General features: G+C 46.8%; 1 protein-coding gene across 2 annotated transcripts in view; it reads left to right on the top strand.

Moving 5' to 3' along the window:
• Positions 1–23,591, top strand: part of STX8 (syntaxin 8) — a 249,885-nt gene that overhangs the window by 59,017 nt on the left and 167,277 nt on the right. For both annotated transcript variants that reach the window (XM_045490407.1, XM_045490406.1), the window contains exon 6: positions 3,329–3,421. In XM_045490407.1, the coding sequence (XP_045346363.1) occupies positions 3,329–3,421 (93 nt within the window). The remainder of the gene's footprint in view (positions 1–3,328; positions 3,422–23,591) is intronic.

Below are 23,591 nucleotides of genomic sequence, written 5' to 3'. Positions count from 1 at the left end.
AGCTGGGAAAGATTCTCTGTTTTTAAGGACTCACGATTACATTGAGCCCACCTGGATAATCCAGAACATTCTCCCATCTCAAATTCCTTAGTCTTATTCACATCTGCAGTTACTTTAGCCATGTAAGGTCACGTATTTTCAGGTTCCAGGGATTGGGATGAAGACATCTTCAGGGGGCCGTTATCATATGTAGCCCGGTGCTCCTACATTTTTAAAAATTCACACCATTGTAATGCTGACAGATGATTGGGAGAGTGTGGCATGTTGCAAATGATCATGGTATCAGGGTGACTTGGGCTATGTGATGGGGGGGCACATTACGGTAATGAGCTATGAGCGTGACGTTAGCGTAGGTTAGCATGCCTCTGCATCATTGCGTGGGTCTTGATTGTATAAAATGAGCAGCAGCATTTCATCTTGGCTCATTGTCTCTCAGGTAAGTGTGCCACATCCTCTTGGAAATGCTGTGGTAAGCCCGGAGAAGCTCGGGTCATCAGGATGGTCAGTGACACATACACAACCATCTCCATTACCTGGACCTTCTGTGTCTTGGGAGTATGGACAGCACTTTAACATAGTGAGGAGGTGCTAAATTCTTGCACAAATGATCCGAGTGGCGCAGAATTTTTAACCCTCGTTCTGTTTTGCATTAGCGAGATAACCTTTCTGCAGTTAAGTCAGACGGTGGGTGAAGGTTGAAAGAAAAGAGGGGGGAATAGGTTTTTTCATTCACAATCCGTGTCTCTACTAGATAAAGAGACTTCAGGACTTCAATGATTCTTTTCCTAATTGGAACCGTGGAGGAATCTCCTTTCCTCTTTTTAAATTGTTTTCCCTTTTAATCCAGGCTGACACTTGACCCTTGGTCCTTCATATAGATTATTCTTGGGATGCATTTGGAATCTTACCATAACATCGGTCATCCTATAGTGGCGCTAGGCCGATGATAGATTTAACTTGGAGGCCATCCAAAAGGTTGTTACTTAAGACCAAAAGGACCTCATTGTAAAGTGATTTTTGCTATAAAATGGTCCCTTGGAACAATCCCTGGAGATGGCAGGTCATTTGTATAGTTAAAAACATACATGGTGTCAAAAAATGTTACTAAGGGGTCCTTACCTCACACCATTAGTTCAAATAAATTCCAGATGAATTAACAAGTTAAGTGTCATGGCTTAATTCCCTGAAAAGACTAGGAAAAAAAATAAGTAAATGTCAATGTGATCTTGGGTGAGAAAAGACCTTCGTGATTCCTGCTTTTGTAGATCACGCTTCTCTGTGAAGCAGTCGTTGAAAAATCCCCATCAGCAAGTCAGGCCGCACATGGCACATTGCCCTCATCTGGCATATTGCTAGGGTAGAAAGCCATGAGGCTCAGCCCCAGAATGTTCTTCCCAAGGCACCCGAAAGCAAAGTAAAAAAGCTCAAAGAGATGGCTGAAATTGCCTAGTTAAAAAACAAAACAAAACAAAGAAACAACATCACATTTTAAAGACAATATCTAGAGTGACTCGAATTCTTTTATCTTTAAAATTTCAGAATCTAGAAAAGTAATACATCTTTACATTTAACACAAACTATTTTTTTACTATTTTGCTCTGCATCGTTTTGCTATATATTTTGCTATTTTACTCTATATTGTTTAGCATCCTGCTTTTTTTTTTTTTTACTTACTGACATATCATGAACTTCTTTTAACATCAAAATATTCCTGTATAATATCATTTTTAGTAGCTATTAGTGTTTTCCTTATGAATATACTGTATGTTTTTAAACAAATCCCCATGTCTGGGCATTCAGTAGTGTCCAGGGTTTCGCTATTAGAAACATATCAGTCTGGATCCAATCAGGAAAAAGAAATTTGAACAGGGAAAGTTGAATATTTTATTAACCAAAGGGGATCAGAGTAATGAGGGATTGGTAGCAAGTAGCAAGGAGACAGAAATAGCAGGCGTAAGGTGCAATCACAAACTCTCGGACTGAAATCGAGTGTCCTAGGAAGCACCCCACACCCCCAGGACTGAGGTGTGGGGGTCGCTGCGGTGCTGAGCTGGTGGAACTTGCCGGAAATCTGCCCTCTGGGGCACCAGGGAATACTGTCCTCATGGCAGTGTTGAGCCGGCGGTATTCTGTTACGAAACGGCCCAAGGTGGGGGGGTGTCGTAAGAAGTTGCGGGTCTCTTGGTGTTGCTGTGCAGGGGCTCGTGGCACAGGGTGGGCTGGAGCCAGGAAGCCGAATGTTGTCCTCCCGCGGTGTCTCTGCAGTCCTGTCTATTGACAAAGCTGGCAAAGGAAAAGCTACTTAAAGGACCCAGGTGTATTTTCGCTGCACAGTCAAAAAGGGTGAGGTTGGGGTTCAGAGGCAATAAAACTGATAACCAGCACAGGAAACGTGTCCAGGAATATCCTTGTACGTACTTCACTGCATACTAGCTGAATGTTTTCTCACACTCCTACGCATGGAATTGATCGATGAAAAGACAGGCCCAATCTGCTCTCCAGAAAGGTATGTCACCTGTACTCCCATGATAGTACATAGGAGCTTCTCCGTCACACACTGGTGAACCCTGGGCATCGGCATGCCTTTAAATCCTTGCATATCCGATAATCCAAAAAAAAAAAAAAAAAAAAACCAAAAACAAAAACTCATTGTTGTTACTTTTATTGGAATTTTTTTAAAAAAAGTAGTGATGTCAAAGCTTTTATTTATTTTTCCGTTTTTATTCTTTTGTGAAATTCATGCCTACATCCTTTGCCCATTTACAAAATTGGAAAATTGTCTTCACTAAGCTGTAAATGCTCTTTGTGTATTAAGCATCAGAAAGTTTAAATGTTGATGTAGTCAAAACTTGTTATTTCATTTGCAATCTTAAAATTTAATTTATCTGGAAATCGTTTTAGGGGCGCCTGGATGGCTCAGTCAGTTAAGTGTCCGACTTTGGCTCAGGTCATGATCTCGTGGTTTGTGGGTTCGAGCCCCGCGTCGGGCTCTGTGCTGACAGCTCGGAGCCTGGAGCCTGCTTCGGATTCTGTGCCTCCCTCTCTCTCTCTGCCCCTCCCCTACTCACTCTCTGTCTCTCTCTCTCTCTCTCAAAAATAAATAAACTTAAAAAGAATTAAAATAAAAAAAGAAATCATTTTAGCTTAAGGTATGAAATAAGTATTTAATAGTTTGTTTTCTTTATTTTCTCTTAATAATATTAACTGTTTTTTTGTTTCTTTTCCTTATATTGCTTTTACCATATATTGAATTGCACTATGTGCCTAGGTATGGATTTCAAATTGTTTTCCTTTGGTTTTTAGTGGCCTGTTTTGCTTTTTCTTTCAGAACAGGATGCAGGCCTCGATGCCCTGTCCTCTATCATAAGTCGCCAGAAACAGATGGGAAAGGAGATTGGGAATGAACTAGATGAACAAAATGGTAAGAACATGTCTGGGGTCAACCGTGTTTGCCATTTAGTATAAATACTCAAGGCTCTAATGTTCGTTGAATGATTTTGGTACTACAAAACACGTAAAGTAGTTTAATGTCGACAGGTTATTACAGTTGGACGCCGTTGAGGGTGGTTTGTGGTAGATTCAGATAGTGGTTAACTAAACCACGCGAAGAAATTTAATAAGAAATTGCCAGTCCCTTGTCACTGCTTTAAAAAATTCGTCGTGTTCTTGGGGGTACCTGGGTGGCTCAGTCGGTTGAGCGTCCAACTTCGGCTCAGGTCATGATCTCGTGGTCTGTGAGTTTAAGCCCCGCGTTGGGCTCTGTGTTGACAGCTCGGAGCCTGGAGCCTGCTTCAGAGTCTGTCTGTTTGTCTGTCTCTCTCCCTCTCTCTCTGCCCCTCCCCCGCTCATGCTCTGTCTCTCTCTCAAAAACTAAAAAAACAAACAAACAAAAAACATTAAGAAAAAATTCGTCGTATTCCGAGCCATGCAAGGCCTCCAGGAGCGTGTCCTTTATGTGGTGACGTGATAAATGGCTCAGAGCGCTGGGCGTGATGCGAGGCTCACCGGGCTGCGGGGACCCCATGTGGTCCACATCCCTGGTGGAGCTGGCCCCTCCCTCATCAGCAGTACCAGGCTGCAGGGCAGAGAAGTCCTTGAAGATCTCTGTTCTGGACTCGAGGTGACAGATCTGGTGGAGCAAGATTGGTTCCCACACCGCAGGATGGCCGGGGAGAAACCGAGCTTTGTCGGTGGCCCACCTGCCAGGCTCCTGTGCTGGGGGGGGGGGGGGTGCGTGTGGTGTGAGGGGCGGGGCCTGACTGAGGGCCTCGGTGGAGGTGGGGAGGGTGGGGAGGAGGGCGGATGCAGGTGACTGACCGGTGACACCTGTACTGTGGTGGACAGTCGGGGGCGGGAGGGCCACTGGTTTGTGAGTGGAGACCCTGAGCGCAGTCGGGACGTGTCCAGGTAGAGATGCCAGTGAGCCATCCGAGTGGAAAGGTCAAGTGGGCCCATGGAGGTGTGCTCCCGGGGCTCAGTGACAGCACGGGGCCACAGAGGAGGGATGTCAGAAGCTTCTGCATGGAGGTGAGGTGTGAAAGCATAGCAACCGTGGGGTGTCCGTGCAGCCAGCATTTAGCAAGAGCCCCTCCTGTGCATGCAGCTTGTTCATCACTGTCATTGCGTTGGATCCGTACGCAGCATCGCAAAGGCAGCGTTAACCCCGTTTGCTAGAGACAGAGCTCAGAGTGGCTGACGGGCCTCCTAACGTCACGTCACTCGGAAGTGACAGCACTGAAGTTCCAGCACGGGCCACCCAATGCTCATGACTGCCTTTTCTACTACCCTGCCCTTCCTCTCTGAGGAAGACGACATAGGGAGAGAAAGGTGGAAGGTTCTAAGACCTTAGCTTTGGTGATGGTGTCATGGAGGCTGGTGATGGCGTGGGGTTCAAGGAATTGCCCACGCACCCGTGAGCGCGGCAGCCTGGGAACGGACGAATCCTTGCCCCGAAGGCAGGGCTGTGCCTGTCAGAACCACGCAGCAAGCTCTTTTCTCCATGGCCACTGAGAACGAGCTAATTTCTTCCCGTAGTGCTGTTGCATTTATCATAAAGTCCATCTGGCTATCATCTGTCGTAAATAAGTAGGTTGCTAAAGCAAAGGGACAGATCCTCTAAATTTATAATCCCAGTAGTGGTTTGTAAACAGTTCAAACACGCGGAACGCCTGGTGGCTCAGTCGGTTACGTCTGACTCTTGATCTCGGCTCGGGTCACGATCTCACCACGGGTTGGTGGACTCAAGCCCCACATCGGGCTCTGCGCTGACAAAGCAGAGCGGCGCCTCCTTGGGATTCCCTCCCTCCCTCTCGCTCTCTGCCCCTCCCCCACTCACGCGTGCATGCGCACCTGCGCTCGCTCTGAAAAAATAAGCACACAAACGTTAAAAAAAAAAAAATGAAAAAAAATAGTTCAAACGCAGAGCGGAAGACATTTGAGTCCTTATCCCGATGGCGCTAACATGAATGTGCTCGGTTATATATTTGCATATAATTCAGTCATCGGCCGGTTCCTTCCCCGAAAGAGCGTCGGTAAGAAAACAAGCTCTAGAGAAAATCTGTTCACAGGGATAACTGTTCTTTATCTACAGGAAAATAGGGCCTGTTCAGTGGGTCAGACTAGGAAGGATTCTAGCCACCAAAATGGTGAAGCACGCCCATGCTGTGATGTGGCTCCGCCGCCACGTGTGGTCATCTCTGGGCAGGTGGCTGTGAACTGGTGGTGGATTTCTTGGCGGGGGGGGGTGGGGTGGGGTGGGGGGGTGGAACTTGCTCACCTCCCAGGCGCGATCACCAGGCGTCTCTGTGGCATAAGCAATCCTGCCGGCTCGTCCTTGTCTTCCCTGCAGTCCTGTGGTTCTTATACTTTGCTGCCTGTTAGAATCACCTGGGGATCCGTTAACCGCCCCCCCCAAACCCCCAAAGCCCAGGCCACGCCAGTGTTCGTTTTCTCTTGTTGCCGTAACAAATTCCCATAAACTTAGTGGCTTAGAAACAACGCACACCTGCCATCTTAACAGTTCTGGAGGTCAGAGGTCTGGCCCGCACCTCCCTGGGCTGAAAAGGCGAGGCGTCCACAGAGCTGCATTCCTTTCTGGAGGCTCCAGGGATGAATTCATTTCTTTGCCTTTTCTGGCTTCTAGAGGCTTCCTCCATTCCTTGGCTCGCGGCCCCCTCCTCCATCTTCAAAGCCGACAATAGCGGATCGAGTCCGTCTAACATCACATCAATCTGACCTCTAACTTCTGTCTCCTTCTCCTGCCTTTAAGGACCTTTGTGATTCCGTGTGGCCCACCCAGGTAATCTGGGATGATTTCCCCCACTCTAAGGGCAGTTGATTAGCCTCCTGAATGCCCCTTGGCCGTGCGTGGTGATATGTTCATAGGTTCCGGGGACTGGAATAGTAGACGCCATCCAGGGGCCATTGTTCTGCTCACCACAGTACTCTATACCAGTTCGACAAGAATCTCCAGGGGTGGGGCCAGGGCCAGCGTCTTTAAGGCTCCCCAGATGGTTTCAGTGTCCTGCAAAGCGTGGGAGCCAGCGCCCCCAGCAAACGTCCTGAGAGAACTGAGAGAACTGACTCAGCGCTCTCCTTTCGTGCAGTCTCCTCTGTGCTCGCTCTGTAGATGCAAATCGCGCACGCGCACAGACCCGCGGGTACCGTCCTTGGCACGGCCGCAGGCTCTTCCTTCTGAGCCCATGTTTTACCCCCATCGTCCTCCCTTCTTCCTCCGTACCTCCCACTCCTCATCTCCATTCCGGACCCGGACACGCACGTGTGGATATAGATAAACACAAGGCATTTTTCCACTTGGTTGCCAAAATAAGCTGGGTTTTCTCTGTGGCGGCCTCCCAGAGAGATTGCTGTTATGCTGGTGGTTTTCTAATGTGCACATTCACTCCTCAGAAATAGGGCAGAGTCAGCCATTTTCCTTCGTAGGAACGGAGAGACTCTCTGAGGATAAAAAATTCTGTCCCTGCCAAGACTACAATCAGCCTTTCTTTCCTTTGTCCAAATCAGAAAGGCCATTATATCTGTAGGTATTGAGAACAGGGTGGCAGCCCCATCTGGATTTTTATTGTGATCTGAGTGCGTAACGAGGCGTCGGGGACCCTGGAGCAGGATACCACTTTTGTTGTAAATATCTCTATTTGATTTACTGACCTGCTGGATTATTCTTTTGGGTTTTCATTAGATGAGAAAAACAATAGGCCAGGCAGGCCATTTTGGAATCAACTGTCAAGACCTTCCTAACAAAATACGTTGTACTTAGAACATAACCCACAAAGCCGACGGGCTGAATTATCGTCAGTTTAGGAATTCAGGTTCTAATCTTCTCACGTAGAGTTAAAAAGGGCCAGACCAACACCAGTAACTGCCCTGTTTGTGGGCCGATGACTAGGCCTAATGAGGAAAAGGATTAGGGGTTAAGTGAAAGTCCCAGTATGGCGGGGGGGGGGGGCGGGAAGGAGGGGAGAACCTAACCACACCCTGGATGTGGGGGTGGGGAGCAGGTGAAGGTAGGGGTGGCAGGTGAGTAGGGTGGGGAACCGAGCCAATGAGATTGCTTAGGGAACTACAGAGTTTAGTGCCCTTTAGTTCAAGCTGAGATGTACGGATAGCTGGCCACAAAGGGCTCATGTCCGACTACCCAGATGCTGTTCCAGAAGGGAAGTCATGGCACTGGCTTACCAAGCAGCTCCTTAAAGTTCATGCTCAAGAGGACAGGGCCTTTTGAAAAGAGCACTAACACAAGCAAATGAACGAGATTGACTCGATCAACATAGGTGTTTTTGAGACCTGATTTTGGCATTGGCCAAGCCTTAAAGTCGGCACCAAGGAGAAGAACCATGGAGGCACAGTTCCGATGGCAGAAAGGGCACCAGAAGCAGGCCGATACGCCAGTTTCTGCTAATATGTGCCAGTCCTCATCATTCTTTTTGATGTTCAGATATCCGAAATTTGGCCCAATCCTTCTGATGCTTCTCTGTTAATCTCTGAGCACTTCCTTGTTTTCTAAAAGAAACCAAAGTGACAAAGGAGGGAAACTGCCTTCATAGTGTCAATACTGAGGTTGATGAGACCGGTGTGTCCTTTCAAAGAGCTAGACTAATAGTATGACTAATGTCATTGAAGGACACACAAAGGCGGGAATTGCCATCGCAAAGGTCTTTAGAACCCCTCCACTGAATTTTCACGTTGAAAGTCTAGGAAGGTAATGTGGTAGGCTGGAGAGTGCCCCCCCCCCCAAAAATATGCACATCCTGATCCCTGGAATGGTAGGGGGGACTTTGCTGATTTGTTAAGGAATTAAGGGTATTGAGGCAGGAAGATCATCCTGGATTATGTGGTTGGGTCCTAAATATCACAAGTGTCCTTTATAAAAGGGAGGCAGAGAGAGATAGGAGAAAGAAGACGGTAAGGTAGTGACTGAAAAGATGTTATTCTGCTGGCTTTGAAGATGGAAGAAGAGAGTATAAGCCAAGGGATACAGGAAACGTAGCTCTAAAAGCTGGAAAAGGCCAGGAAATGAATTCTTCCCTGCAGCCCCTGGAGGGACAATAACTTCGGTCCAGTGAAACTGACTTTGGACTTCTGATCTCCAGGACTGTAAAGGAATGAGTTGGTGGTGGGAGTGGTTTCTTTTCTGGGTCTTAGATCACGCTTTATTCAAGAACATGCATAGATGTCTATTGACTCCTGGAAAACGTGGTGTGTACTGTTGGGGAGGAAGAATTTTCCTCTGTCCTTCAAGATCCTTCCACCTGGACTGGAAATCGAATTGGCATGAGACAGTTTTGCAGGAGAAAATCAAATTTAGTTTCGTACATACTGGGAATTCACATGGACGTGAAATTCGAATGTATGTCGTTTTAAGCCCCTAAGTTTGTGATAATTTGTTAGCGCAGCAACAGGCACCTAACATAAGAATTAACGGTGGTTTTTATTTAATCAGTTGTCAGTAAATTCTGGTTAACCACCCTTATGCTAAAAAATGCGTTTTGATATTTTGAGCCTTCCAGGTGTTTGTAGCTCCTCTTCTTGAAGAAATTCTTCAAAGCAGGCTTCACAGAAGGAAGTTTGCATTGCCAGTGCCCCAGGCGATCTCTACCGGAAGCTTCCCACTCCGTTTATTTAGCACTTTGATAATAGAATTTAGTTTTCTATTAATGAAATGCGTGGACAGTTCGGTGACAGAATTTTTGGTGGGGTATTCAGGATGAGGATTTCCCAAAGTGTGTTATTAGGCAAGGTGGTTTTAGAAAACATGTGGAGAAACACTTTACATCTTAATAGTTGCATAGTTCAACGTGTGACAGAAATAAAAACGGCTAACATTCGAAACCTGTGATTTCACAGCAATATAAAGTTTCCTTATTCAATTAAACTGTATAAGCAGAAAAATAAGCCTAATATGTACCATAATAAGCGTAATATTTATGTAATAATATATTATTATAAAAGCATAATAGCGAGTTGATACAAAGGAAAACATTGAGCGTGTATGGTGTGGATGAAATACGAACACGGCAAAGAATTCTAAAGGTGGTACTTGAAAAGCTGACGTTTGGGAAACACCGCCGTAAGAAGACTCTTTGTGTTCCAGGGCTACAGAGTCTTTACCTGGTTTTCCGCCTCTACCTAGTACAGCACTCTGTGATTTAGTAAGTGCCCCCTGCCCATGCGGCCCTCCTGGCGAGCAGTGGGGTTGGGAGACCAGCTGGAAGGATGCTTCCCAGGCCTGCGCAAGCCTGTAACCATGGAAGGCCGTGACTGTGGTAGGAGCCATGTTGTCTGGTGCTCCCCACCCCCCACCCCCCACCCCCAGCCCCCGCTTGAGGGAAGCAAGACAGGCAGAAACCACCTTTTATTTTTCAGGGTAATATAAAATGTTGTTGTTGTTGTTGTTGTTTTGAACACTTACTTGTTTTTGAGAGAGAGAGAGCACGAGCAGAGGAGGGACAGAGAGAGAGGGAGACACAGAATCTGAAACAGGCTCCAGGCTCCGAGCTGTCAGCGCAGAGCCCGACGCGGGACTCGAACTCACCAACTGCAAGATCATGACCTGAGCCGAAGTTGGATGCTTGACCGACTGAGCCACCCAGGCGCCCCTTCCAGGGAAATACAAAATGGCCCAAGGTGCAGGGAGTTCCTGTCACTGCTTGGCAGGTGGCATGTGAGCAGTGGGACGCCGGATCCACCGCCCAGAGCTGTGACCCAGGAGAGCTGGGCCCAGACTCTGTGAGCATTTCCCTGTGGCATCAGGCACTTCACCCGTCAAGCGGGCTTTTGTGAACCGACACGGAATCTCACACCCCTCCCCACTCCCCTCGCCCCTGGCTTTGGAATGCAGACACGTAAACGTCAGGTGCAGGGACAGTTTTCTGTAAATGGCTGTGCCGACCTGGATTCAAGTTTCCTTTACTGGGATTTCATTCAGCGCACTTGCCCAGCTGCTAGGATTAGCACAGCTAATTAGCAGGGCTCTGACGCCCGCACTTCATTCATAAAAAAAACAAACAAACAAACTTGTAGGGCACCTGGGTGACTCAGTTGGCTGAGCATCCAACTTCAGCTCTGGTCATGATCTCACGGTTCATGGGTTCGAGCCCCGCGTCGGGCTCTGTGCTGACAGCTCGGAGCCTGGAGCCTGTTTCGGATTCTGCGTCTCCCTCTCTCTCTGCCCCTCCCCCGTTCATGGTCTGTCTCTCAAAAAAAAATGAATAAATGTTGAAAGAGGAAAAGAAAAGAAACTTGTGAGTTCCTTCCATCTCAGAAATTCTGAGGGTGGGAAGGAGTCTGAGGTCATCCCTCCCCCAACCCCCAGCCGCCTGCCATCTTCCTATCTGTGCTGGAATGTGGGCCTCCAGCTATGGCTGAAGACACGGCTTCTGCCCTCATGGAGCTTCTGCTCTGGTGCGGGAGGCTGAGATTAGACAGATCACCACACAGGTCCCCAGTTAGAGACCCTGGTAAGCAGCATACAGGGTACCACGAGGGCAACAGAACAGCCTGATGCAGTTGGAGGCCCAGGAAAGCCTTCCCTGAGGAAATGACCACTGTACTGAGATTTAAAGGAAAGAACATGTCAAACAGAGGGAACAGCATATGCAAAGCTCCTTATGTGCAGAGGAGCACAGCACGTTGAAGAACGAACGTGCGAGAAGGCCAGTGTCCCCAGAGTCCAGAGAGCCCGGTGAAGAGGAGGAGGGAGAGCAGGCGGAGGGGAAGGCAGGCAGGGGTCGTGTAGGGGTGACCTTCGACCTCCACCGGGCAGTGCCCTGACCATCCATCAGGTTTGTGCTCTCCGTGATGGGGAATCGCCCGACTTCCCGCTTACTCCTGTCATTTGTTTAATTTGTTTAATTTGTCATTTGTCATTTGTTTAATTTGCTCAGAATAAGGGAGCCAGGTCTATAAATCTGCGTCTGTGCCCTTTGCAGTGTTCATAGTAGTTCGCGCATCTAAACCGAGAGTACTCGGCCGCTTTGGGGGACAGGAAGTCAACATACTGCTGTGGGGGCATTTGCTCGTTTTTCCAGCCATGGGCCTTTGTATCATGAAAAACAGCACTGAGAAACCAGGTCGCCCCTCTTTTTTTTTTTTTTTTTTTTTTACTGCGCTTACTGTCTGAGTGGGGGAGGCAGACACTGAACGAGGACTCGCCCACATCAGGGTACCTTCTCTGATCATGGTGAGTGCTGTCAGAGAAGAGGCCAGACGCCGTGGCCGGGATGACACACAGCCCCACGGCCAGGTGGCGGCTGAGGTCTCAGGGATGGGCCGGACTTGGCTGCGGGCAGCTGCCGCATCCCGGGAGCGGCCGGACATCCCGTGTGAGGTCCCAGAGGCTGGAGAGAACCTCCTGGAAGTCCAAGAAGGCTTTTGTGGCCGGGAAAGAGTGAGTAACGTAGGTGCGTGGACCCGGATGAAGTTGTGCAAGGATCCGGAGCCAGGACTGTTCACAGCGTGAACACCTAGTAAGCCCTGAAAATTACAGAGAATTTATATTTTCCTGGGAGGGACTCTGGTTTCTTTTAGCCACAATCAACAGTCCTAGTCAGGAAACAGTTATGTTCACAGCAGTTTTGAGCAGGGCTGCGGCTCCAGACTAATTTATACTATTTCTTCTTTGGAAATCTACTAAAAGCTCGTGCATCTTCCTGCAAATAGCAGTCCTACAGCCACAGATACTGCCGTTCAGTATTTTTAATTCCATTGAGCCCATTAGATTTTATAATTGCTGTCAGTTTTCCTTTTTAACTCCTTGTTTCTAAATTTCCAGGTGTTGTTAAACCATCTTTTTTTTAATTGTTGATTTTCTCGTTGAGTTGCAGAGGGGTCAGAGAATCACGTCCTGTCTCATACTGGTCCTTCTCCACTCATCACGATCTCCTCTGGGAGGGTGAGAGCATGACCTGAGCTGAAATCAAAAAGTCAGACACTTAACTGACTGAGCCACCCAGGCACCCCTGGCTGGTTTTTTATTTTATGTATTTCAAGGAGAGGCTTTTAGGCATATATGTGTGCAGGGCTATTTTATTTTATTTTGGTGGTTGTGTCTTTTTATCATTATGGAAATATCTGCCTTTATCTCTGATGCATTTGCCCTTTAGACCTATTAATCGGTATTAATATCACTACCTAGGCTTTCTTTCATTTGGTTATGGTGACATTACCTAGTATAGCGATTGTCCAACTTTGTGGTCTAGGACCCCTTTGTGTTTTTGTTTTTGTTTTTGTTTTTGTTTTTTACCATTTATTTATTTTTGAGAGACAGAGAGAGGCAGAGCATGAGCAGGGGATGGGGAGAGAGAGAGAAAGAAAGAGATAGATAGAATCCGAAGCAGGCTCCAGGCTCTGAGCTGTCAGCACAGAGCCCGACGCGGGGCTCGAGCTCATGAACTACGAGACCACGACCTGAGCCAAAGTCGGACGCTCAACCGACTGAGCCACCCAGGTGCCCCTGTATTCTTAAAAATTATTGACAGTTCCTCAGAGCTTTTGTTTATGTGGATTAACTCTGTCAGTACTAACTGCATTTGAAATTAAAAGGAGACATTTAAAAAAACATTGATTAATTCTTTTAAAAACGAAAACAAACTATTACATGTTAACATAATAAACTTAATTTTTATGAACAATAATCCTCAAACATAAGCAGCCTCAACTAGAGAATGCTTATTATATTTTTTATCTTTCAGTGCCTGTCCATGGTAGATCATTGGTGGGCATAGTTCATTGAGATCCCTGGCTGATGGAGTCATCACCATTTCAGACATTTCGGGACAGTGTGTTGGAGATCGAGATCTCGAGGATCTTGTTCCTACAATTAAATGCTCTGGCCCAGAAGTTACTGGTCAAATTTTTTTATTGTTACTATTTTTAATGTTTACTTATTTTTGAGAGAGAGAGAGACAGAGCATGAGCAAGGGAGGGGCAGAGAGAGAGAGAGGGAGACACAGAATCCGAAGCAGGCTCCAGGCTCCGAGCTGTCAGCCCAGAGCCCGAGGCGGGGCTCGAACTCACAGACCGTGAGATCATGACCTGAGCCGAAGTTGGACACTTCACCGACTGAGCCGCCCCAGGCGCCCCTTGACTGGTCAACTTCTTCCGCAACTCATTGGTCAGAGCTAATCATGTGCCGGGAAGTGTAATCCTACCAATATGTCTGGTTGAGTGATGCGGGGGTGGGGGGTTGCAGAAGGTACTGGCTGAATGGCACAAATGAGTATCAAGGGGATAGTATTTAGCAGTGAAGAGCCAAACTGCCTCGGATACTTATTAGCTCTGTGACCCTGAATAAGTTACTTACTCCTCTCCTGACCTTCTCATCTCTAATATGGGGATTTCAGTGCCTGTTTTATAGCGTTGTTTGTGAAGCTCTTAGAATAGTGCCTCACACGTAGTAAATGCTGTAAGAGTGTTTTCCGTTGTTAACTGCTTTATTATTCACAGTACAGACTTCCGGGTCAAAATGGCAGGCTGAGCTGATGGGGGAGCCCTCTCACTTCCTCTTCCAAACACACGGAAACGTTAGATGAAACATTTTTAAAAATTGGTTTCTACTTCTTAGCTGACCTTGAAAGCAAGCAAGGGAGTCCCCTGGGTGTCAGAAATGAGGGCACTTACCCCAGCGGTGAGAGGAATGGATGTCCCGTGGCCTCAGAGGTGGCTGAACCAGATATGTCCCTTGGGGACCGGCGTGTAAAGCCCCACGTGTGCGGATGGGAATTGAGGCTCTGGGCCCTGTGCCTTGTAGGGGGGGCTGCAAGTGGGCCCTGCGTGTAAAGCCAGGAGCTGGGAAATGACACTTTTATGGGAAAGCCAATGTCCCCCACCTGCCACCCAAGAATGAGATGCTCAGTTGGGCCACCCACCTTGGGCCGCAGCCACCCTTATATTTTTAACATGCATACCTAAGTTTACATTTTTTCTAAGAAAGTCTAAAGCAAATAAATATCTCGGAATAAATCAAGTTGAGAATGCTTACGCTTTCCTTCAAAGTCCTCATCTTTCAAGCTGTTTTCAATAGAAGCCGCTCCCCCTCCCCCACTTCTTTTTTTCCTACAGTCAGTATTTTATTCGGATTTACTAGCATATTTTACTGATTTCTGTTAAAATTGTAGTAGCCATTCTGTTGCTCAGCTCTTCTGGTTGAGTTTTTTTTTTCCTTTCTAATTTTTGAGAAATAGACTTTTGAAACACTCAATACGCTTTAATGCCCACCGTTGCCTTTTTTCCACAAAAGTGTGTTTTTAAGGTGGCAAAATCTTTGACACCTTTGAATGGTACACCAGTGAGAACTGAAAATTTTTTTCCTTTTGCTCCCCGCATCCTTTCTGTTTCCTCCGAGTGAGTTTTGGTTTATTGATCTCCGTCTTCGGCTTTCACGCCGTCTCGGGCTGAATTGCGTCCCCTCAAAACCCCTATGTTGACGTCCTAACTCCCGGAGCCTGAGAATGTGACTGTAATTGGAACTCGGGTCTTTGGAGAGGTGTTTGAGCCGAAATGAAGTCATTAGGATGGGTCCCCATCCCCTGTGATCGATGTTCTGTGATAAGAGGAAATGAGGATGCAGACACACCCAGGAAGGGACCACCACGTGAAGAAGACTCAGGGAGAAGGTGGTCACCTGCAAGCGAAGGAGAGAGGCCTCAGGAGACATCAGCCCTGTCAACACCTTGATCTTGTACTTTCAAAGCCTGTAGAACTGTGAGACACTAAGTTTCTGCTGTTTGGGATACCCGCTCTTGGTACTTCATCACGGCAACCCCAGCAGACCAGCACCCATCGCACGGAATTCCTTATTGACGGCATATTAACGAATTAAGGTCCAGGTCAACGAGTATGGGTAGCTAACATAGGCTTTCTTTGTACTTAGCTGGGTTTATTTACCAAAAAAAAAAACCACCCCGCTTTTGTTGAGTGGGGGGATTAGCTATGCACTGTGTTTAAATGGGCAGGGTATACTAGTAGGCAGGGTTCCCTGTAGGGTACTCGGTCAGCTAGAAGAGAACCAGGACCCTTTGCTGTAACGCTTTATCCCCAAATCACTAAGGTAAGGAGAACTTTAACCTTTGGGGGCAGAGGGGGGGACACCAACACCATGGTACTCCCCAGGCAAACGTTCCTCTCTAGAGAGAGCTGTTCTGGGAGCTCCAGCTGGGACCCAATACTGCAGACTGTGGTTTACACAGGACAAGCCTAAGAGCCAACAGGCTCAGCTTTTCTGTAGACAATTCTCCCCTCAGATGCCCCGATTCCTGCCCGACAGCCACTTCTTTGTAGGCCATTCTTTGGCTCCCAATAGCCATTGACTCATTCCGAGCTTGGAGTCTCTCCAGGGTTCTAGCAGGAAGAAAGAGCTCCTATCTGTAGCTCTGATGATGTATTTCAGGTTGCTTGCCACCCGCCACCCCCCACCCTCAGTTTTGGCTGATTTGTCAATACAGTCCCAACTATCTTCTTTTTAGGAGAAAGCCTTTAAAATGACTTATTCACTGATAGCGCTCTGTGTTTTCAGTGCCACCATGGATTTATTCTTTCAAAAAATATTTTTACTGGCCTTTCATTGTGCTCTTGGGAAGAAAGGGGACAGCATGTATGTTTACTCTACTGTCTTGAGCTCAGAGTCTCTCTTTTATATCGTGTACGAGGTCACACTATCTGTAGAAATTGTCTTGCTGAAACAACTAGTGTTCTGGAAGCTTCAATTAAACAAGTTTTTAATATGGTCTGTGAAAGTTGTTTTCTAGGGCTTCTGTGATTTGAGTGATACCCCTGAGTTATCCCTGATGTGTTTATAGATGAATATTCCAAAAGAAAAGACAATAAGAGAAGGTGATTCTTTTCCATGCACTTAGGGTGTTAAATACTCAGTGAAAGTAAGATCAGTTCTTTATCGGAGCATTTGTTACTCATCTCTAGGGAGGGGCTAGTTTATAGTAATGGGGTCTGGAACGGGGGGACAGAGGGAGAGAGAGAAAGAGTGAGTGACCTAGTGAGAGCAAGTGTGTTGTTCCAACAATAATTGACATCAACTGGGTGTCCGGTAATTTAATTCAGTTATGACACTATTTACCTGGAGATAATGTCAGAGTCCGCAGGTTTAGGGGCTTAGTCTCATGACTGCCCTCACCTCGGATACCAGCTTCAAGTCCTGAGTATCCTGAGGTCTTTATGCCCCACTGGCTGCAAACACAGGGTTCCCACGACACCCCTCTGGGATCCAGTAGTTTGCTAGAAGCACTCACAGAACTCAGGAAAAGGCTATACTTACGGTCCCAGTTTTTTATAAAGGATACAACTCAGGAAGGCCAAACGGAAGAGGCCCACAGGGCAAGGTCTTGGGGTGGGGGTGCCCACAGAGCTTTTATACCTTCTCCGGGCACATCACCCTCCTAGCACATCAATGTGTTCACCAGCCAAGAAGCTCCCCAGACCTCATCGCTGGGGAGTTCTTATCGAGGCTGCATTGCATAGGCATGGTCGATGAAATCTTTGGTCATGCAGGGAAACCCAGATTCTTTGAATTTGCTGACTCTGCCAAAAAGATACCCAGACACGTGCATGAGTGGTGTTTATCAACTAGCTTTAACTCTGATGATGAACTGGGTTGGATCCGTTTTGGGTCCCAAGCTTTTATTTGCCCATCTGGTCTAGGGCCTCCTTTATCCCTTCCTTCTAGGTCCACCCCTTGGCCTCTACTCTGGCCACGAAGCCAGTCTGAGAGGCCGTCTAATGAGAGAGAGTGGCAAGAATTTTCCAAAGGAAGAGCTGTGGAAACAGTTGTCAAGGGAAAGGGCATTTATCCTCAGGCCCTAGGGTAGCTGGCCTGGGTGATTCATCAGGCTTCCTCTCCCCAGGCTTTACCACAGCTCCTCCTTGACTTCCAAGAGGGAGACTGTGAGGCCAACCGTAGCAGCTGAACTGGAGAACGGATGACAGGAAAGCAAGCCAAAGTGAGAGATCAAAGAGAGGAAAGGCCAAAGCAATCGCAGATGGAAAGAGGTCAAGCTAGAAGCTCCCCGTCCAACCACTTGAGCCCAGTGATAACACTGTTACTGCTCCTTGGCGCTTTTGCAGGAAGGGGGAACCGGGGGCGCTCCTTGGAGGCTGCGTCGGGGGTCCCCAGGACCACTGTGGTTTCACTGTTGTGCTGGAAGGACTCACAGGACTCAGCATATACGTGCCTGCTCACTAAAATTTGTTTATAACCCTCAAATCCGTGCTCACGGTGCTTTCGCAGGTCCTCACAGACGTGGGTGAAGAGGTGAGAACTTTGAGGCATCCAATGGCTACCTTCTCAGCCAAGGTCAAAGCAGGCGATGCTCTGCCTTTTCATTTTCCCTCGTACACAGAGATAACCAGAGCATGGAGACCCCAGTTCTGGGGCCAGGTGGACGGGATTGGAACCCCCACTCTGAGCCCTGTTGGGAGGGTGGCCTCAGGCAAGTCACAGAACACTTGTGAACTTCGTTTTTCTTTTGAAAACTAAAGAAAATAGAATCTACCAGGATGAGTTGTTTTTAGGATTTAAGATACAATCTGTGTGAGATCTCTCTCCCTCTCTCTCTCTCTCTCTTACACACACACGTACCCTTCACTATCCAAAATTAGAGCATTCCTGTGATATCTTCCATAAGCCGAAATGGCATAGAGCAAAGAAGCAGTTATCATTAATTTACCTGAAAACAATTTTGAGCCTTCCCAGACCCAAAAAATAACAATCTTTAGGCTTTTCTGATACCTTAGGACACATCTTGCTAACGGATGCACAGAGCGAATCCAGATAAAACACAGATGTTCACAGAGCACGGTTCCTGAGTGTGGCAGTGTAATGCTGGGATGCTGAGTGTAATTGTTTCCTGGGGAAGGAGCCTGGGGAGGTCACTTGCGCTACATCCGGTGCGGGCCGCCTCTGTAATGGCTCTCTGCAAATCGAACGCTCAATGCTATTTTTGCTTTTATTTTTTATTTTTTATTTTTTATTTTTTTGTAAAAGGGAAAAATCTTCTTTGGATTTCTTTTGGTTAGCGAAAACGAGTACTCTTGTAGGCCTTTCGTAAAGGTGGAGGGGCATAACGCGAACTTTCGAAAAAGCGTGGGGGACGGGGTACTTGTCTAATGTCCATGCAACATGCACACATACGTGTCCTTTAGGAACAATGGTTCAGTATCTGCTAAGTGAGCATTCATGATGACTTTATAAAACTACCACGAATAACAAGAATTGACTCTGGTTATACTCACAGTTACGATTTATCACAGTGAAAAAACACAAAGGACAGTCAGGGAAAAAAGGTGCATGGGGCAAAGTCCAGGGAAAACAGGCGTGAGCTTTTAACCGGCCCCTTCCAGTGAACTCACACAGCATTTGTGTGAACAGCCCAACAGTGAGTTGTGACGGCATCTCCAAGCGTTGCCAACCGGGAAGCTCATTAGAGACTCAGGGCCCCGCGTTTTTGGAGGGTATTGGTCACGAAGGCCCTCTCTCTACTTGGCTCGTTCCCCAGTTTCCAGACTTCTGGAAGGAAAGCAGGTGTTCAGCACAAACCGTATTATTTATACAGTTTAGGAACAGAGATGAGCACTCGTTATCAGTTAATGGTGGGAACCCTCTGAAAATCCAGCTTTCCAAACGCGAGCCAAGAGCCAACTTTGTAAAGTAGGCTTTTCTAAGAAAAGCGCTTACGCCTTGCTGTGTCGACTCTTTTTCGCAAAGAGGCCGCCCCCGAGTATGATTTATTCGTCCTAGTGCGTCTGTCTGTGATTGGAGGATTTGTGGAAGAATGAGAGAAGTAGGGTGTGCTCTTCTGAAAATAGGGGCACAGACAGAAAGTGCAAGACTGAAGACAAACGTGAGCCCTTCCCCGTGTTTTCTGGGATATTACACGTCCAGTTCCATCCCCGAGGGTCTCGAGCTGAGTTCGGTGTCTCTTTAGGGCCCTCAGAGAATGTGCGTTCCTAAGTGGAGGTTGTTGAGGATATGGGGAGGTGAAAAAGATGAAGAACTTTGGTAACAAGACCCACAGCAGTAGGAAGGAAGTGGTCTGATCAGAAGCAGGTGTTCAGGCAGAGAAAGACAGCGTAAGAAAGGAATGGGAGGGCCGAGCGGTAGTTTTAGCCGACTTACAGTCCTTAAAGGAGCTTGAGCAGGAAGGTGCCAGGTCTTGACCACTCATTTTGGGGTGAGACAACGCTGCTCTCTTTCCATCTGGCCAGTCCTGCCAAGAGAAATCTTTAGAGACTTTTCATTTGATTTCTAGTATTACTTAAAACCGTTTTAACTGTTTTAAGTGGTAGTGTAGGAACCGGATTGGTACCACACATGAAATAATTCTGCCAGCCAGTTTGGTTGGTTTGAGATCCATAAACACAGGTTAGTACTAAAGAACTAACAGTTCGTTGTTTAGAGTGTGTTTATAACCATCCCTTGAATACATTGAGTATATGTACCTCCTGAGTGTCTGTACTTCCGAATAAGTGAACTTCAGGAGATCCCATTGTGCCTCTGCGTCCCTTGGAGTCATTCGGGTAAGAAAATTTGAGGCTCTGTATATAGAAGGGACCCTTAGGATTCACTCCTAGCTCATGTTGGATTTGTGCCATTTCACGCCTTCCAAGCCTGGCCAGTCACTGGGGGTGGAGGTGAGATGAGTATTCACTTCCTATTTTCAGTCAAAGGGTATAAGAGTAGCCATTTTTGTTTTGCTTTGTTTTCAAAAATAATACTTTCTCTTACACATGCTTTTGCCAGAAATGGGCAGAGGACCTAGGAAGAAGTAAGTCATTGTGTTTTATGGGAGATGTGTTTCGGGTGGGCTCATGAAGAGATCAGGCTTTAAGTAGTGGTTTGGGGCGTAAAATAATGCGATGATTGTATCGTTTTTTCATCTTTCTGTGTACTTGTGTATGTATAACCTGACTCCTACTGCTGGAAGTCAGGCCTCAGTTTCCCCTGCGAAGGAAGAGGAAAAGATAGTGCATGTGTGTGGGGGGGGAGGGGGCGGGGAAGAGACGGGCAGGTGTGGGCTTACGCTTACATTTGGAATGGGGTATATTTCATAGTTAGGAGTTCACAGTACGTGAAAGTACCAGGTGACAATACTGTTCTTCTTCTCGAAGGGCACTGTGGGCTGGCCAGGTTCCTCAGCTTCCTCACTGAGAGTCCTGTTCGCTCCTTTATCTGGTTGGAATAACTAACACCATGTGGGTCGCACAGACAGGGAAGATTGCCAAGAGGGGAAGGGAAATTTTGTTTCCGCATCCTTGCTTAACTTGTGACTCTTACCTTGAAAATCAAGTGTCTTCTCTCTTTTTTTTTTTTTAAGTTTATTTATTTACTTAGAAAGAGAGAGAGGGAGGAGGAGGAGGGACAGAGAGAGAGAAAGAGAGAGAGAGAATTCCAAGCAGGCTCTGCACTGTTAGCATGGAGCCTGATGGGGCTCAAACTCATGAACCATGAGATCATGACCTGAGCTGAGATTAAGAGCCAGATGCTTAACCAGCTGAGCCACCCATGAGCCCTCACATGTCCTTTTCTTATCCATAAAGGCATTGAGCCACATGTTGGATTCTCTTGGGAGAAGACTCAGGAGGGAGTTTAATTTATTTCTATTTTTATTCATTGTTTTGCTCTTTCTACCGTTTCTTTTCATTTACAGCCCATGTGCCAGGAAAATCAATTCCATAACATGAGACATTTCTATGAATCAAAGCATAAATACGCAAACACAATAGACAATCCAAAATGGATGGGCTGCGTTCAGGCATGACACAAAAAGGAATGTTCGTTCCACACACAGTAGCTTGTGATCTGTTGTTCTGATGCCGTATTTTTTCTAAAGATGGCAAAAAAAAGACTTTGGTTATCAAGACTGCCGTGGCCATGTTAGATATCGGAATACCTGAGCACTGGCGCATGCCCATGCAAACAAAAGTCCTGTCTGTTTTCAAAAACCTTTCCATGCATCGAGGCAGCTGTGAAAGATTTGCTTTCCAGAGTCAAGCCCAGATTAGGCTCAGGACCAGGTCCTAACTATCTAAATATATTGACTGAGAACAGAAAGTGTTCCAAATATGGCTATTCTGATTCAGAGTTAAAAAAAAAAAAAAGTGTTTACAGAAAGAGTATAAAAGTTTTTCTGCCTTCAACATTAGTAAGCTTTCAGTGTTCACGTTTCAACTAGTTGATTTATGATTTTGGCTTCCGCACATATTTTGCCTTTTTAATTGGAAGATTTGTCAATTTTACCTTCAAAACGGATCATTTTTTAAATTGTAAAAAATGGGGCACCTAGATGGCTCAGTCAGTTAAGCGTCTGACTCTCCATTTCGGCCTAGGTCACGATCTCACGGTTGGTGAGATGGAGTCCCCCATCAGGCTCTGCGTTGACATTGGAGAGCCTGCTTGGGATTCTCTCTCTCCCTCTCTCTCTCTGCCCCTCCCCTCCCACACATGTGCATGCTTTTTCTCTCTCCCTCCAAATAAATATTTAAAAATTGTAAAAAGTGTTCAACATACGTAGAAACAAAAAGCATTTTGAAATTAGTTGAGGTCAGCGTACTTCCACTCTCTGTCATCAGTTTAGCTAAATAATCCAGCACTCGTTTTGATTTGGAATAGGTGATAAAGTATACATAAGCAAGATTTACCCATTAGGCGTCAGTTGAGGGTAGATGCCAATCCATCATTCCCCTGACACATGTCAGTTACTATACAAAAAAATCAAATGCAAGGTCAAATCCAAAGCCTCAGAGGAAAGTGTTCAGTTCCCAAGAAACAGTGATAGCTGAACAGTGGAAAACTTTATCCAGAGTACCTATGTCATTAAACAGTGCATTGAGGATTTCCATTGGAAATTCCTTCTAATGTACATGTACATAGAATCATGGAAGCTTTTTGTATTACCTGTTTTATGGTCTTAAAGATTTAATGAACCAAATGAAAGCTGAACCAGTTCATATCCCATCCTTCAGATGTAGGTAGGACCTAAAATCCTTTCTCACGTTCAAGGTAGAATTTTACGTGTCCACACGTCTTAAGCTACATTTAAAGAAATCATCTCTTAATTGATCTTGGATGTTGTCTCGTTCTCTTGTATATGAAATGCCGGTAAAGTTAACAGACGTCATCTGGTCAAATGTTTCACACGTTCTTCAAGCCAATCAAATCTGGGATCCTCAACATTTTCTGTGTCAAGAAAATATCACGTTGAATTAGCAGATTCAGCGAAGACCTGTTTTTCCCTTGTCACGCTGCATGTCTAGAGGGTGTTTGGATTGGGTCTAAAGACGGGGCGTTTGGATTGGGCCTAGAAGACGGGGCAGGACAGATGCTTCTTGACCTGAGTCTCTTAACAGTAGAGATGTAGAAGGGAGAATGAGATCGCGAAGAGACTGGCTTTTGACTCGCAGAGCACCGCCAGTTGCCATGGTGGTGGCGTTAGCTGGACTTAGGGCAGACGAGGTATTCTGGAAGGAGGTACTGGAAAGTGTTAAACAGTTGTTTGGTTTGAATAAATCTGCATGGGTAGGAGCAGTGCCAGAAGCAGGAGCCAGCCCAGTCGGAGCCTGGCCACCATCGCTCTGCCCACGTCCTCTCCGTCGGTGTCCACACGCAGCACGTTGCCCTAGATGCAGGATGGGTGGGGAACACTGGCTCGGGGTGGGCTCAAGCCAGGTTCTCAGGAGGGAGTTTGGGGTGTAGGGTGTTGACTAGGGAGTACCTATGGGACCAGCTTCCTGCGAGAGGGAGGCCACGTAAGCAGGATGGGCAGAGAGAGAAGCTGAGCTTGAAGACAACCTCACCCAATGCCATTGGGAGGCTCTGGAGCCCAAATCACTTGTCAGTAGCCATGTTGGATTCACAGGGCCGAGCCTTTGTACCCCCATCTCGAGCACCCCCACGGATGTAGAACACCCTGGGAAGAACACATCCTTGTGCGAGACGGCTCTGTGCCCTGGCGACAATCCCTCAGGAGGCTGATGGCTGAAGGCCAGCTGCTCACAGCACCCCAAGGAGCTGGGGCAAAAAGTCCTTCCTTGACGGGGGAACCAGGTGGTGCATCTGCTTCGGGTCC

This window comes from Leopardus geoffroyi, chromosome E1, assembly GCF_018350155.1.
Source record: "Leopardus geoffroyi isolate Oge1 chromosome E1, O.geoffroyi_Oge1_pat1.0, whole genome shotgun sequence".
In the NCBI taxonomy this organism is placed as follows: domain Eukaryota; kingdom Metazoa; phylum Chordata; class Mammalia; order Carnivora; family Felidae; genus Leopardus; species Leopardus geoffroyi.
The sequence above is the reverse complement of the archived record's forward strand: the minus strand, read 5'-3'. Positions and strand labels throughout refer to the sequence as shown.